At 40.2% G+C, this 17048-nt stretch overlaps 1 protein-coding gene across 3 annotated transcripts in view; it reads right to left on the bottom strand.

The window, feature by feature from the left end:
* The window catches only part of MATN2 (matrilin 2), a 113402-nt gene that overhangs the window by 18016 nt on the left and 78338 nt on the right, over positions 1-17048 (bottom strand). For all 3 annotated transcript variants that reach the window (XR_010917805.1, XM_067536996.1, XM_067537004.1), the window contains exons 10-17: positions 13028-13150; positions 10126-10248; positions 9854-9976; positions 9641-9763; positions 9357-9479; positions 9076-9198; positions 8795-8917; positions 8328-8450 (exon numbers count right to left, since the gene is read on the bottom strand). Coding sequence is in view for 2 of the 3 variants with exons in the window: in XM_067536996.1 (XP_067393097.1) it covers positions 8328-8450; positions 8795-8917; positions 9076-9198; positions 9357-9479; positions 9641-9763; positions 9854-9976; positions 10126-10248; positions 13028-13150 (984 nt within the window). In the remaining variant the exon portion in view is untranslated. The remainder of the gene's footprint in view (positions 1-8327; positions 8451-8794; positions 8918-9075; positions 9199-9356; positions 9480-9640; positions 9764-9853; positions 9977-10125; positions 10249-13027; positions 13151-17048) is intronic.

The following is a 17048-nucleotide window of genomic DNA, read 5'->3' as shown; positions in this document are numbered from 1 at the left end:
GACGGGAAAGATTTCTCAGTAGTTTGGGCACTAGCCTGGGACTATTCAATTCTTTCCCTGCGATCCTGAGCAAATAACTTAATCTATCTGTGCCTCAGTTCCCCATCTGTAAAATGGGGATGATGATACTTCATTACCTCATTGGGGGATTATGAGCATAAATACATTACAGACAACATGGAGACAGAGCCCATAAAAGTATCTAAGATAAAGGAAAATATGACTTCATGAGAGCCCAATAAAGGAGCATGACAAGATCCAGAGTAGATTGAAACCACCTCCCCTAACAATCAGCAGGTCGGGTTAACAGCTCAAATTCTCATATCCCATTTTCATCATTCTTTGAAAAATGTGTAAAAGAAAACTACAGAAGGTACGCCGTATTTAGATTTAGATTTGCAGGGTTATAGTACTACACACACAGCACTCATTACAAGGTTCATACCGGGGTGCAAAAAAACAATACCAGGCAGAGCACACTATGGTAACACACATTACTGTGGCTCACTATTCAAATAGTCTTTCAAAACCTCCCTGAGCCATATAGCTCCCTATTGAGCTCTTCTTATCGCCTTGGTATCTGGCTGCTCAAAATCAGCAGACAACTGTTCCACCTCCACTGTGGCAGAAACTTCCCCCCCTTTGCTTTACAGATATTATGAAGCACACAGCCGGGAGCTAGAAAGATTGGGACCTTTTTTCCACTTAGGTCTAATTTCATGAGTAGACAGCGCAAGCAGCCTTGAAACAGCCAAAAGGCGCATACAGCTGTCATTCTGCACTTGCCGAATCTGTAGTTGAAGTGCTCCTTGCTACTGTCAAGGTGGCCGGTGTATGGCTTCATGGGAGTAAAGGGTAGGCTGGGTCTCCCAGGATCACTCCTGGCATTTCCACATCCCCAGTGGTAATCCTCTGGTCTGGAAAGAAAGTCCCTGCTTGCAGCTTTCTGAACAGGCCTGTGTTCTTAAAGATGCGTGCATCATGCACCTTCCTTGACCATCCTGCATTGATATTGGTAAAATGTCCCTGGTGATCCACCAGCGCTTGCAATACCATAGAAAAGTAGCCCTTTTCTGTTGATGTACTCTGTGGCAAGGTGGTCTGGTGCCAAAATGGGAAAATGTGTGACAGCTATCACCCCACTGCGGTTCAGGAACCCCACTGCTGCAAAACCACCCACCGTGTCCTGCACATTGCCCAGCGTCACAGTCCTTCATAGCAGGATGAGATTAATAGCCCTGCACACTTGCATGACAGCAACCCCTTTGGTGGATTTTCCAGCAGCAAATTGTTTCCCAACTGATCAGCAGCAATTGGGTGATGTAAGCTTCCACACAGTGATTGCCACACACTTCTCCACAGTCAGTCGCAGCTCTCATTTTGGAATCGCTGCGCTGGTGTGCTGGGGCAAGCTGCATATGCACTTCCAGGAACGTGGCCTTGCACATCCAAAAGTTCTGCAGCCACTGCGCATCGTCCCCCATTGCAGCGTAACGATGCTATCCCACTAGCCAGTGCTTGTTCCTCGGGTCCAGAACTGGCACTCCATCATCTGCAGCTGCTCTGTGAACGTCAACAACAACCTTGAATTGTTTCTTTCTATGTCCTGCAGCAAGCGAGCCTGTAAGGGATTGTCATGTTCCCTGTGGCTCCTCTGGCAGGTCTGCACATACTGCAGGATCAGGCGTGTTGTGCTCACAACACTCATCAAAATAGTGCAGAGCTGTGTAGGATCCATGCTTCTCACAGATGGCAGATGTGCGGGGCTTTTGAAAATAGGCGTGAAACATTATAGGATGCAGATAAAACTATGGGATGGAGAAAACTGCATCCTGGACGTTGAAACCACGTTCACAATCACCCCTGTGACTCATTTTTCCCCAGGAGGCATTGCAAACCCTTTCCAAAACACTCTGCACTAGATGGTGGCAATTTGCACAGTGGGATAGCTACCCATGGTGCACTGCTCTCTGCATTGATGCAAGCATTGGTAGCGAGGATGCACACCGTCGACACAACAAGTATAGTGTGGACACACAAAAGTGATTTAATTACTGCCGCAGTTGTACATCGACATAATTTAGGTCAACTCAATTTTGTAGTGTAGACTTGCCCTAAGGCCTAGTCTACACTTAAAAATTAGATCAACCTAGCTATATTGCTCAGGGCCGCAAAAAATTTCTCACCCTCAGTGCCGTGGTTAGTTTGACCTAACCTCTCCGTGTAGACACAGCTTCTTCTGTCAATCTAGCTGCAGCCTCTCGGAAAGGTGGATTAACTACATTGATGGAAAAATCCTTTCCGTCAGTGCAGAAAGTATTTACGCTATAGCTGTAGTGGCCATAGTGTAGACATACCCTAAGATCAATCATGTGAGCTAAAGGAATGGAGAAGAAGGTGTGAAAAACTTTCCGTAGAGCAATCTGAGGGCGCTCAAATCATTCCCAACACCCATTAATGTGCAGGGGGTTGGGTGTCCCTGTGTGTCACAAACTGCTCCCTGAAGTAGACACTAAACCCCTAAATCTGTTACCTCAATAGTAAGAGAATTGTGAGTTAAACAAGTGCTATAAATGTGGGATTCTAGAAAACATTTTGTATCTGTGCAAGACTGCCAGAAATATGCAGACATTGTATTAAAGTGGGGAGGGGAAATAGATTAAATAAACAACAGTTTGATGTAGTTTCTGTTAACAATGAAGCTTAATGGGAGAGAGCAGCCAAAGGAGGAAGTTACTCGGGCCTGGTCTACAATACATGGTTAGGTTGACGTAAGTTGCCTTGTGTCAACCTAGCTGTGGAAGTGTCTTCACTTAAATTGGCTCCTGCTGATGTAAGTGTCGCTGTATGCCGATTTAGTAACATGTCCCTATTCAGCCTAGAGTCATGGTCAATGTAATTAGGTTGATGCAGTGTCAATATAGTCACAGCATTGCTTACATCGACTGTGACTATCTTTCAGTAGCCATCTCACAATGCGCTCCACTGACAATACAACACTGGTGAGGAGATGCACCACCGACACAAGGAGCCAAGCATGCAGACACACGAGTGATTTAATAACTGTTGTGGTTTTACGCGAACGTAGGTTAAGTTGACATAATTTTGTAGATTAGAAATGACCTATGAAATCATTCTGAGGGCTGTATTTCCTTAAAACCAAGGCAATGATTAGACTTTTAACTAAATGACTTAATTCAACAGGAACAGTTTCTCCCCTTAACTTTCCTGTAAAGCATTCATTATAATTAAAGACAATCAATAATTGTAATACTTGGTGAGCCAAATATACTGAACCAGTGACTTACTGATTATATTTCATTCATGATCTTGATTTGATTATTGCACTGTATTACTGTAAATTAGGTTAAGAAAGTTAGGAAAACTATAAGTTAAATTAACCAGTAACATATTTCAATTACATTTATATTTGTTTTATAACTGTTTGCTTAATTTTTTAATACATTTATAAGAGATAAGCCAGCCCAGTGTATCTCTCAAAATTTCAATAAAGACAATTTCAATGTAGGGATAAAAGGGAAGCCATTAAAAAACTTTCCTGAGACCATCCTGTATTTTAATTACTTAAAACAATCCTATTATCCTTAAAATCCTATTATCCCTACAAAATTAAAAGCAATAAGGTGGCAATAACAATGGCCAATCAACATTTTAGTCTTAACACTTTACAGTGACGTGGCGGGGGAGGGAACGGACAAAATGGATTTCTGCAAATAAGTACAAATTGTATGAAAACTGCCCCTCTACACACACACACATCCAATGACTATGTGCAGTAACAATGATATGTATCACCTAGTCATGCAGTGCATAGTCTGCTCTTCAGATCCACACTTCTCTGTGCTTGATTTCTCAGCAAAACTCTCAATGATTTTCACTAGTGTAGGGATAAGTGAAAAATATGAAATTAAGAGGGATCTGCACCAGCGACAGGTGAACAGAATTTGCCCTTGTATTTGACATCAAACACCATTTCCACTGTTCTGGGATCTCGTAGTAGATCCATAATTTATAAGCATCACTTGGAATATAGCACAGAAAAGACAACAAATGAACAAAAATATGAAAACAAAACTCTTCTCCATCACACCATTATTAGGAAATAGCACTTAGTTTCCATTCCATTATTGTCTAGCATGCAGTACTGTGACAGGAGCACTGAGGATTAACAGAAGCAGGGCTGGAATTTGCTTGCTAGGTCTTCCTCTTCCAGCAGCTCTCTTGGGCCAGCACTAGGTTCATGAGAAAATCTCAGAGAGGGGAGGGAACAGAAGTGGGAAGGTTGGTGGCTTTTCTCATGAGTGGAAGGAGACAAGAAAAAGACGGTGCCTTTAGGGTTCAGGGTTCAGTTTAGAGACCTAAGAGCAGGAATATTTTTGGTATTGTTCTAACTATTTAGTAATGTAGGATTTTAACTCAGAGTCTCTTGGATTTGAGTTAATGCCCAAGTCATTTGATAAAAAATTATAAATTGAAAATAGTACTTTTTGCAAATGATTTAAAAAACAAACAAACCCCAAAACTTCAATGTAAAACCTGTTTCAAATATATTCCATATCCATTGGAACCATTAAACTCATCTAGAGACAAAAATGTACATGGACATCTAAAATGAGCAAATAAATTGCAGAGTATATGTGTTTGGGGGTATATTTTATGGTTGGATATACACCTCTATTCTATATCCATCTCTCTCACACACACAGCACATATGCAATCCACAGATTAGTAGAAAGCAGAGGATGGACACTGTTTCTGTCAGGAACTAGGACAGGTTTTCCACTTTTCAACAAAGCAGATACTGCAAACAAAGCAGTTTTTGTGAGAAAGAAGCACATTTAAGGAATTCCTGGAATTAGTTTTCCTTAGAAACAAAATGAAACCTGGTACCAGCATAAACAGTTGTTCATGTAATCATGGAAAAGAACTCAAAACTGCCAAATACTTAGGATATCTTTTATTTTTACTATCGTCTATACTGGATTAAAAATGATTCAAGCAAGAAGCATTTGGAAAGATTAATTTCTTAAAAGGAAGATAAAACCACACTTTTACCATACAACACTAGAGGGAGACAGCTCTATCTAAATCACTATTCAGTCTCTCACCTTGGGGTTCCAGAGAAGGGGTCCCTTATTTGAAATGTTTTGATTCAAATTTTAAAAAATGACATGGATTGCATAGGTGAAGTTTCAGCCTGCATTTTTTTTTAAATTAACATTGTCTTTCCCTAATGTTAAAGCAGTCAGAGTACAGGGAACATGAAAGTGGAATTTGAAAGCAAATTTCAGATACCAAGGCTATGTCTACACTACAGCGTGTGTTGGCAAACCTTATGTCGCACAGGGGTGTGAATATGAGTGACATAAGTTACACCGACATAAGCACTCGTGTGCACAACACTATGTCGGAAGGAGAGCTATGCCATGGAGGTGGTTTTTTTATGCTGATGGTAGAGCTCTCTCCCAATGGCATAGAATGTCTTCACCAGATGCACTGCAGTGGCGCAACTGAATCAGTACAGCATTGTACATGTAGATATGGCCTAAGAAACAATAGTTTACATTTCTGAAGGAGGGCGTTGCAGGCTGTTTCCTTCACAAATTATATTTTCCCATTATGTTCATTATTTGACCTAAATTCGAGTTCTAGCAATATGTATCATGCTAATAGCTGGTACATATATGGATGAAACAACTTTAAGAAACATTCCTTTATGCCAAATCCAGTTCAAGGACAGCTACGGTTCTGAAGATTTTAGTAAACAGTGCCTCACTTTGAAGATGAAGGCCCACGACATAATGATCAGTGTTCTGAGGTGGACTAAGGGTGGGGAGGAGAAGAGGGCACATTTCACAGTAGTGTACCCACACAGGAGGGACCTATAATTTTAGCCAAAGGCAGTGAGGAATGAGAGGTGGGCTAATCATCTTGGCAGTGAACTAGTGGGTCCAGAGGAGGCAAAGCACAGGTAGTGATGCGACTATCCCCAGCAAGGCCTCTACCCGATGGGTTTACCTGTTGTACAGATATACAAATCTCCTCTGCCTTAGACCTCCTTTGTGTCCTTAAGCAAGACACTTAAGAGCTTCATCCTGAAGGTGTTGAGAACTCTGACTCCAATCCAGCAAAACACTTTGATTAATAGATTCTAAGGCCAGAATGGATCATTGTGATCATCTAGTCTGAGGAGCACATGAGTAACCCTATCGGTTTTATGTGCTTAAAGTTACACATACGGGAGTATTCATCTGCTTAAGTGCTCTGGTTGGATCAGAAGCAGCACTTTACTGAATTGAGCCCTTAATCTCTCTGTAACTCAGTTCTTTATTTGTAAAATGGAGATGATAATACACCCCTACCTCACAGGTGTGATGTGATGCTAAATTCATTAATATACACATGGTGTTTAGATAGATTACTGTCACCAGTGCCAAAGAAATCCTTGAAAGGAATGTACCAATTGTGCTGCATTCAGATACATATTTGTCAATTTTGAAAAAAACGAATGACCACCAAACATTTGATCTTATTCTGAAGTTTTCCTCTGCGTTGAAAATCCTGCAAAATATATATTTGTGTTTTCTTTATTTTCCTGTCTCATCTGAAACTTCAGGTTTTTCTCCCTAATTGCTTCATTAGGGAAGAAACACTGAAGGAAATTTAACATAGATCAGATGTTGCCAGCTTCAATCTCATAACTGCTATAAAAATGGACTATTATTGTTGTGAACAGACAGAAAAAAAAATCATTTAATTAGTTAACATTAGGCCAAATATTCCTGTATTCACTCCTTCAAAATTCTTACTAGCTTCTAAGGGAAATGTGACTGAGCGGGGACTGTAGGATTTGTGCCTCTATTTCTTTGGGATTTTCAATGTCTGCTGTGCCCGCCCCAAATTAACTTTGATTTATAACTTCTACTAGTATTAAAATCAGCAAGTACTTTCCTAGTTATAATTCATACTAGGCAATATTAAAATTAATTAGAGATTTTTCTCTCTCCTTTGCTCAGTATTCTAAAAAAACGGTTTGCACAGTGTACTAAAACACTAAGCTGTGGTTAGCTGACCCTGTGACCAACTTAACTATGCTTTTCGTAGTAACAATCACAAACTTAAGCTCATATGTTAATATCAACTAGTAATAAATCCTGTCTACAACTTCTTGGCTTAGTTTCTCAAAATACAAATACATATTGGGATATAGCTGTGTTTACATTCCAGATGCCATTATCCTGTTCCTTTTCTCTACGCAATTTAAAATATTTATTATTCTTTAAATGTAAATAAAACTTAAAAGCCAATGTTCATATATGTTTAGACAGTAACTGGTTAGTGCAACCTAACATAGATCTGTAGGAAAGAGCCAAGAGGTCTTTTAGTATATCCCTCTCATGCCTATGCTTTATAAGTGACTTCTAAAAAGTGTCTATTTATTGTCACAAGGCCCAATTTGGGGTCCTACTTATGTTGCAGGAAAGGGTCTGTAACTTTCTTACCACTGTTTAGGCTGATTGGACACTGGATCCTGAAAGTGATCATCAGCCTGGTGAATGAAAGAGCTGAGGAATGGGGATCTTTGGCAGTGGGAGCTCCCTATTCCCTTAAACAGAACTCCACAGCTCCTTCAGTAAATTCTGCAGCCCAAACAGCGAATGATCCATGGCCAATGGTCCTAGGCAGTGAAGGTTTGGGCAGCTCCACGAGCAAGTCTCCCCACCTAAGATTAGATTAGACATCCATTGTTGTGGAGACGGGCAGGGTCATGCAGCTTTGATGAGCTGCACACTGCATTGGTTCCTAGGCCCAGGGTTTTATATAGTAGCAGAAATGTACAAGATATTTCTGGGGGGTGGGGTGTTTCTGTCCCAAACAGAGAACAATCTAATCAGGAAAACATCGATAAATGGGACAACGGTCAAGGCATTTCATGTTAGAAGACAGGAAAGTTAAGCCTGATGTTCTTTTAAATGAGGAAATACAGCTCTGTGGTACATGAGCCTAATTAAAGCTCAAGTTTCTTGGCATTGTGATTTTTATTTTTGGCTTTTTTCCTGATGTTTGGAAAGAACGATTGCTATACTTGCTAGTTTACAAGGACAATCACTCCTATTTTCTTAATAGCTATTGCTTCCAAAATCTTCAGGGTACGTGGTTCAACTCATTTTCCAGCTGGCTAACATATGCTTTGTGACCTCACATTTTATAGGATTTTTGAAGAAGAGATATAGGATCAGTTCATTTTAAAATCAATGAGCAGTTGCTCAATGAATGAAATGTACAGTAAGGATCAGGTTACTTACTTCTGCATATTTTTCCATCATCTTGTAGTACAAATCCCTCATGGCACTTGCAGACATATGAATTGTCATTATTAACGCAAATATGTTCACAGCCATGATCAACCGTTTTGCAGAGGTCTTTATCTGGGAATAGTTGAGAGAGTTAAAACACTTTTATAAATGGGATTACAAGGGCAACCTGCCTGTAAATATCAGATTACAGTCCTCTCTCAGTACAAATCCCTCATGACACTTACAGACATATAATTGCCAGTATTAATGCAAAAATGTTCACAGCCAGGGCTAACTGATTTGCAGGCATCTTTATCTGAGAATAGATTAGATATTTAATATGGTTTGCTAGCTAAAACACTTTTATAAATGCAAAGATTACAAGGGCAATCTTCCAAGAAAAGGGCACTGAAGTTTTTCATTCTGTCATGTAGTGCTATCAGAATTAAGTGTACAGTAAATATCAAGCTACTTACTTCTGCATGTTTTCCCATCTTTTCGTAGTATGAATCCCTCATAACACTGGCAGGTGTATGAAATGTCATCATTAACACAAACATGTTCACAGCCATGGTCAACTGATTTGCAGAGGTCTTTATCTAAGGACAAGTTAGATATTTAATACAGTTTACTAATTAAAACATTTTCATAAATGCAAATCCCATAAGAACATTATTTCAGTAAAAGAGCAATGAAGTTCTTCCTTTCTTTGCCTGCTGCACACACACAAATTTATAGCAAAAATCAGGTTACTTACTTTGGCATGTTTTCCCATCCTCTCTTAGTATGAATCCCTCATAACACTGGCAGGAGTATGAAATGTCATCATTAACACAAACATGTTCACAGCCATGGTCAACTGATTTGCAGAGGTCTTTATCTAAGGACAATTTAGATATTTAATACAGTTTACTAATTAAAACATTTTCATAAATGCAAATCCTATAAGAACATTATTTCAGTAAAAGAGCAATGAAGTTCTTCCTTTCTTTGCCTGCTGCGCGCACACAAATTTATGGCAAAAATCAGGTTACTTACTTTGGCATGTTTTCCCATCCTCTCTTAGTATGAATCCCTCATGGCACTGACAGGTGTATGAATTATCATTATTTACACAAACATGTTCACAACCATGGTTGACTGATTTGCAGATGTTCTTATCTAGAAACAGTTAAAATATTTAATACAGTTTGCTAGCTAAAACATATTTATAAATGCAAAAATTACAAGAATAATCTTCCAAAAAGAGACCAGTGAAGTTTCTTTTTTTTTTTTTTTTGGTCTGCTGAAGAAAAATGTACAGTAAACATTAAGCTACTTACTTCTGCACGTTTTCCCATCCTCTCTCAGTACAAATCCCTCCTGGCACTTACAGCTGTATGAATCGTCAGTATTAACACAAATATGTTCACAGCCATGGTCAACTGAATTGCAGACATCCTTATCTGAGAACAGTTGAGAGTTTGCTAGTTAAAACACTTTTACAAATATATACAGTACAAGGATAATCTTCCATTAAAGATCAGACTACTTACTTCTGCACATTTTTCCATCCTCTCTTAATACAAATCCCTCACGGCACTTGCAGATGTATGAATTGGCCATATTAACACAAACATGTTCACAGCCATGGTCAACTGATTTGCAGAGGTCTTTACCTGAGGACAGGTTAGATATTTAATACAGTTTACTAATTAGAACATTTTCATAAATGCAAATCCCGTAAGGACATTCTTTCAGTAAAAGAGCAATGAAGATCTTTCCAGCTGCACATACACAAATGTATGGCAAAAATCAGGTTACTTACTTCTGCACGTTTTCCCATCCTCTCTTAGTACAAATCCCTCATGGCACTTGCAGATGTATGAATTGGCCGTATTAACACAAACATGTTCACAACCATGGTCAACTGATTTGCAGACATTTTTACCTGAGAATAATTTAGATAGAAAAGAAAGTTTGCTAGTTCAAATTTTTATAAATGCAAAGATTAGAAGGTCTTAGTTTTACAGTGAAAGAGTCATGTAGCTCATATTCTTTCATGTGTTGGCTTAGTGGAATCCAGCAATGCATTCCCAACAACCTCTGACTCTTTCAACTTTTATTCTTAACAAGCAAGCACATCTTCCTCCTCCTCTTAATCCAGGGTTTCTTTATTAAGAGAAAAAATCAGAAAGTATAGTAATTAGTGGCTAGATTTTCAAAAGGTGTTTAGGTGCCTAAAGATGCAGCTAGACCCCAGTGGGATTTTCAAAAGTACCTAGGTGCCTAACTCTCACTGAAACAAAGGGGAGTTAGGCACCTAAATGCTTCTGAGGCGCTTGTAGGTGCTTTTGAAAATCCCACTAGTGCCCATGTGCATCTTTGAGCATCTAAATACCTTTTAAAAAAATCCAGCCCTGGGTCACTGGCCTATAAGGAATGAGCAGATTTTGAACTGTCAAGTTATTTACATTTCAAATCCAGCTTTTCTTGTGAAAACAAGATATTTCTATCGTCTTCTTACCATCTTTAAGCAAAAAGCCTGCTCAAACTCAAAACACTCAGGCTTCCTTCCCCCCCTCCCCCCCCCGATTTAGTTGAACACAGTAGAACTTCAGCATTATGAACACCTCGGGAATGGAGGCTGTGTGTAATTCGGAAATGTTCATATATTGGAACAAAACATTATGGTTGTTCTTCCAAAAGTTTACAGCTGAACAGTGACTTATTCTAGCTTTGAAACTTTACTGTGCAGAAGAAAAATGCTGCTTTCAATTTACTTTTGTAGTAGTTTACGTTTAACACAATACTGTACTGTATTTCCTCTTTTTTTGTCTCTGATGCTGCCTGATTGCGTACTTCCGGTTCAAAATGAGGTGTGTGGTTGACTGGTCAGTTTGTAACTCTGGTGTTTGTAACACTGGGGTTCTACTGTAAAATAGATATGTCTTTTTGTAAAAAAATAGGATTACAAAAGCTCAGTTTACATGGCGTTTAAGATTGGTGTAAATGATCTGTTGTATTATGTGCTGTGATGTGCACTGGAAATTATCAGCTGATAATGGGTAGGCAGATGGCCTGTGAGAATTGCTGCTATTTAATTTTAGTTATACCTTATATTTAAAATAAAAGCTTTATTTAAAAGCCATACAATTAGCTTGTCAATGTAATCATGCACTAGATATCTTTGTTATGCTCATTTTCCTTCCCTTTTTCTCTCTCTCTGTTTGTTATCCTCCCTTGTTCCATTTTATTAAGCCTCAATCCTACAAGAAGCTTGTCATGGGGTCCACTCAATGCTAGGGCACCTCCTCCTGGATGCTCTGGGGATTAGCTCCTTTCAAGTGCTGCACCCCCCTCTGGCTGTGTGCTGTATGCTTAGTTGCTGGTCTCTTTCCAGGAGCTGCAACTTCCACTTTGTGACTTGTCCTTCTGGCCAGGTCACTGTGTTCCTCCCCTTCCAGAGTATCAAAGTCTTTCAGGGCAAATTGTTCTAGGCAGTCTGCTCTCCACTCTCCGGTCTATACCATTTCCCCAGTGGCTGGTAGGGAAACCTGGGCCCACCCTCTACTACGGGTTCCAGCTCAGGGGTTCTCTCTTCAGCCAAGATTTGCACTATCCTATTCCTTGCTGCTTTTCACGAGCCCTTCCTACCGTTTCTGGCTCTCTCTCTCTGTGGGTTTGCCAGCCCAAACTCCTTCCTCCCAGGGAGTAACTGTCGTTTCCTTGCCGTTATGGCCCCAAACACACCTCCTTTCTCCCAGGGAGTAACTGCAGACTACTTCACTGCAGCCCCCTCTGCTGTCAGTTTCCTGTCTTTATAAACCCAGCCCAACTCCTTCCTCCTTATCTGGGACCCCTCATCACATCAGAAGATTACTTAAACCAGTTGATTCCCCTTAGCTGTAGCCTGTCTCGTTAATTGGCCCCCCACCTTGGTCTACATTAACCCTATCAGGGCAAGTGAGCACCCCATCACAGAGCTCAGTGCGGGTACAGGAGTCCACTTGCACATAATTTCTCGCAGGATCAGGGCCCCAGATTACTACACTTTAGGGAAAGGAGCATGTCTTTCTATATGTTTGCATAGCTTAGCACAATGGGGCCCCAGTTCAGATTGGGGTTTAATACAAATGGTAAATAATGATATTATTGATTTAATTTGTCACCGTAGTATCTGAATGTCTTTGAAAACTTTCCTAACATGCTTTTTTAACATCAGATGTGGATCACTTCAGTGAATTAGACCCCAAAGAACTGGGATTACAATTGCATTACTATACACTTTATACCAAGGTGGCTTTTAAAGATATATCCAAGTTACAGTGACTGAGCAGTAGGGCTGTAATACTGAAAAAAACTTTGCAATGAGTTTTTCAGCTTTATATTTTCATTACAATCTTGCCCAAATTATGTAATCCCTTTTTAACTTTCTCTATCACACACGTGGGGGCAAAGAATGGAAACACCATTAATATTGTGAGCTCCTTGGTTGCAGTACAAGGAAAGTGAGGCCTTAGAAATGTATAATCTTTTAAACATAATCTGTGGAGAAAATTACTGTTGCCTGTTCAAAATACTAATTCTATACTAAAGTATCTCGGTCCCCAAGAGTCCAGTTTCAGAGCTACTGATTCATATTGCATATACTCTTACTGATTTTATATTGTAAAGATGCAGGCAACAAAAGATATGGGGCCATATAATTTAATCTGATAAAAACTTACGTTTACAAGTTTTCCCATCATCACGAAGCCTATATCCTTCAAAGCATTGACAAGTATAAGATTTTTCACTGTTTACACACAAATGTTCACAATCATGGTCAATCAGTGCACAATAGTCCACTCCTGCAAGACCAATCAACATGATTGGAGTTATAAAAAGAGTTAAAAATTCATGAATTTGAAGCTAATTGTGTCTGCATGGCATGCACACAAGCAAATACTGTATTGTTTGAACAATAATTCAGTTCTTTATCCTAAAAATAAATATACCTTAAGAAACAACAAAGGAGTCTTTAGGTATGATTTATAGTGGTCCCTGTGGGCAGCAGTGAGAAAAGGTACCTGCCTGTTTGTAAAATAGCTTAACAAAAACAAAAAAAACCAAAAAAAAGTCCAGATACTTTCTGAACAAACTGTAAAAGATATTTTGCTAATGACTTCATGTAATAAACTGTAACAAACACAAGTTATCAAAACGACAGCGGTTTTCTTCTAAACATTCACCTTTCCTTGATATTTCTGTGTATATATTTGATGTGAAAGCATGAAGTGGGTGAGTCCCAGAACACTCAGCGTATTGACTTCAATGGATTTTGGATTAGACCCTCTGGGCTTTCATGCTGACAATAACTGACACAAATCATTTTAATTCAGTTACATTTGTCATCTTGACCTTCCTAAGGATTTTCTTTTCTTTAATACGAGACCTAGTGCTCTCTGAGAGTTCCATAATCAGCACTCAGTTCAGCTGTGTATGATCTCTGCTGCATATGGAGTTCCATTTGCTGTTGTTGTTTGATGTCAGAGCAGAAGCCAATTTATTACTAGGGTGTTCCCTGAGCTGCCATGAGATACTCTTGCCTGTATATATGACAGCAGTCTCTTGATTCCCAAGTGCTTTTACTCAGAAGTGGTATATATTAAACACATCCATTCAGCTCATTTTACAGATATCTGAAAGACCCAAAAATAGTTTATGATAATCTAAAAGTATTGCCCATGTGATTTTAACTGGGTCAGCTGGCACTCTGGAGCAAAGTCTGTTCCCAAATAGATGGTCAGAGAGGCGTAAACTGGCAAGTAGAGGAAATATTCAAGAGGGATCAAATTCAGTACCCAGAGGAGTCCAGGAGTCACTGTACAGCTTTAATGCTTCTGATGGGAATCCAAGTAACACCTGGAGGAAACTAAATCACCATAGTTAAAAAAACATCTTTTCTACTACCAAGGAAACAGGACTTTCCATTGGAAAGTTGATAAAACTCTTAAAAACAACAGCTCAGCTGCTTGCCTATATCCATTGGTTCAGCTAGAAGCAGTTGGCTGAATCATCCCAAGTAGATCCATCCCCTTCTTTCTGAACAGAAGGCAGGAGTTCTGTCCCGGCAGCATTATTTACCCCACCTCTGGAGGGGTGGATGAATAGATGGAGCTCTGTGGATTTCAGGGACAGGAGAGGGTGGAGCAAAGGAGCTTCCACACTCTGATTTGCATTCTCTTTCCCTGGATCCTCTCTGCGGCTGCAGCTGTGCAGTTGCAGGGGGACCTTGCCAATAGCACTTTCACTCTTGCTGAAACAGTGTTGCCCAAGGGCAGAGAAAGCAGCAGATTCAAGAGCTGTCCATGCAATCAAGAGGCATAGGGGGGGTGTGTGAAAGGATGGAGGCAGACAGGTAGAATGCCTGCTAAAATCTGTGGTGAGGCCTGCCAAGCGCCTCTGACCACGGAGATAATTCCTGGAAGACTCAGCAGGGCAAAATTCACTGAGTTTTTCCTCTCATTGGTCCCTTCTGCAGATTTTTCCACTCGAGGGGGCAAGTTGCTCCACTAACCCTATTAAACTGGAGTGAATCTTAACGCTCATAAGCTATATTAAGAATAGAAATGTTGCAAGGGCTTGTCTAATTTCTAATGTACTGGGGCTGCTATGGAGGCTTCATTAGTGACAGGTCTACTGAGGACTTGAGGCGCTTGAATAAAAAAGAAAGTCACTTAACAGCATGTATTCATCTACACACAGGGCTTCCAGAGCATAGGGTCCATTAATTTGTGCATATGCCCACACATGCAAGAGGGGCAGAAGATGATGAAAGCATCAGCACAACATTTGGGAAGATGGCCAATGAGCTGGCTGGCCTGAGAATAATGCCTGCCATTGATCACTCACAAAACCCTCCTCTTCAACAGTAGAGAGGACAGAATCAAAATACCCAGTATCTTCTTCCCTGCCAGCAGGAGAGAAGAACAGACAGCCAGAGATCCTGGGTGAAGGATAAATGAGACAGAGGCCTTCCCCCACCAAAGAGATTCTAGAACAGCAGCATGAAGATGGACACTTACCTGCTATCTGAAATGTAGCTCACTGACCTACCAACAGAGGTCCAGGAGCTGAAGAGGTGAAGTGGGGAGGGCACATAGAACAAGAGCTTTGAGAACAGATTTCCCCAGGAAGCATGAATTTGGTCTCTCAGAACCCTTTCTTCGGGGGATGTGGTCTTTGTCAGAAGGTATTTTTATATACATATTTAATGGAGAATGATGGTGAATGTTTTTTGGAGGGCTTTGTACATACCTGTATTTTGTGGAAGATGGATGGCATAACCCATATTATGTAGGATGCCTGACTAGATGATCATAAAAGTCCCTTCTGGCCTTAAAAAAAATCTATAAATATGTATCTTTAAACATACTAGGAAGGGGTGGATTTTTTTGCACATATATGGGACATGAAGATATTTGGGGAGCATGGATCCTTAGAAGTATATTTCTATAGTGTGTATAGTCTTTTAGTATTAGTTCGGCTGGGATTTTCAAAGGAACCTATAGGAGTTAGGTGCCCAAATTTCATTGATTTATGTGCCTAACTCCCTTAGGCTCTTTTGAAAACCTCAGCCTTTGTAATTACATTGGCCAGACTTTTATTTCTAATTCCATACACCTGTAAATGTCCATAAGTACTTAGAATTTGTGTCTGTTCTCAGCTCATTATTCCATGCACTTTAAAAATGCAAGATTCCAGGACAAATTGAAGATTCAATCCACTTTTTATATAAAAACGTGCACACTGCAACAGCAGAAAAGACTTTCAATTTGAGCTACATCAAATTCACAGTCTCAGCTGCTCAACTGGAAGCACAGTTGAATGCAGAATAAGCATCTGTCTGCTTTTCTTAAAGTTACTAGGAGTTCTCAGTCATTGGGTGAGAAACAAATCTATATATTGTCATTGGTTAAAAAGGTGGCAAAGAAACAAAGCAAAAAGAAGGATTAAATGGTAAATTTTCATCATGGCAAAAGGTTAGCAGCAGGGTGCCTCAAGGTTGTTTACTATATTTCTTAATTATCTGGAAAAAGGGACAGATGGTGAGGTGACAAAATCTGCAGATTACTTAGGCCATGTCTACACGACACAGTTTTGTCGAAAAAAGTCAGCTTTCGTCAACAAAGCACTGCTATGCTCCTCCTGCCAACTTAAATCTCCTGCTACACCGACATCATAAAACCACCTTGACGAGAGGCACAGAGCTTTTTGCAATGAAGTTAGGATGACGCAGTGTCAGTGTAGATATTGCGTTGCTTATGTTGCCTTAAGTGGCCTCCGGGAAGTGTTCCACAATGCCCATTGTGACCATTCTGGTCACCAGTTTGAACTCCACTGCCCTGCAGCCAGGTACACTGGCATGCATCCCTCCTTCTTTAAAGCCCCAGGAATTTTTGAAATTCCTCTTCCTGTTTGCTTGGCATGGACAGCTCACATAGCATCTTCCCAGCTGCCCATGCTGGCTCCCCACAACAAATGCTTTCCCACCTGGAATACATACACTGGAGTTGTTGAATCTGTTGCATCTGTGGGGAGAGAAAGCTGTGCAGTCACAGCTCTGCTCCAGCTGTAGGAACTTTGATACCTATGGGCAGATTACTTATGGCATGGAGGAGAAGGTGCAAAAAAGGTGCAAAAAAGTGCTGTGCTAAGATAAAAAAGCTGAGGCAGGCATACCAGAAGGCAAGGGAGGCCAATTGT

Source organism: Emydura macquarii, unplaced genomic scaffold (genome assembly GCF_026122565.2).
Source record: "Emydura macquarii macquarii isolate MOO-44397 ecotype Brisbane River unplaced genomic scaffold, CSIRO-AGI_Emac_v2 contig_383, whole genome shotgun sequence".
Lineage (NCBI taxonomy): Eukaryota > Metazoa > Chordata > Testudines > Chelidae > Emydura > Emydura macquarii.
Note: the sequence above shows the minus strand (reverse complement) of the source record. Positions and strands in the feature narration are given on the sequence as shown.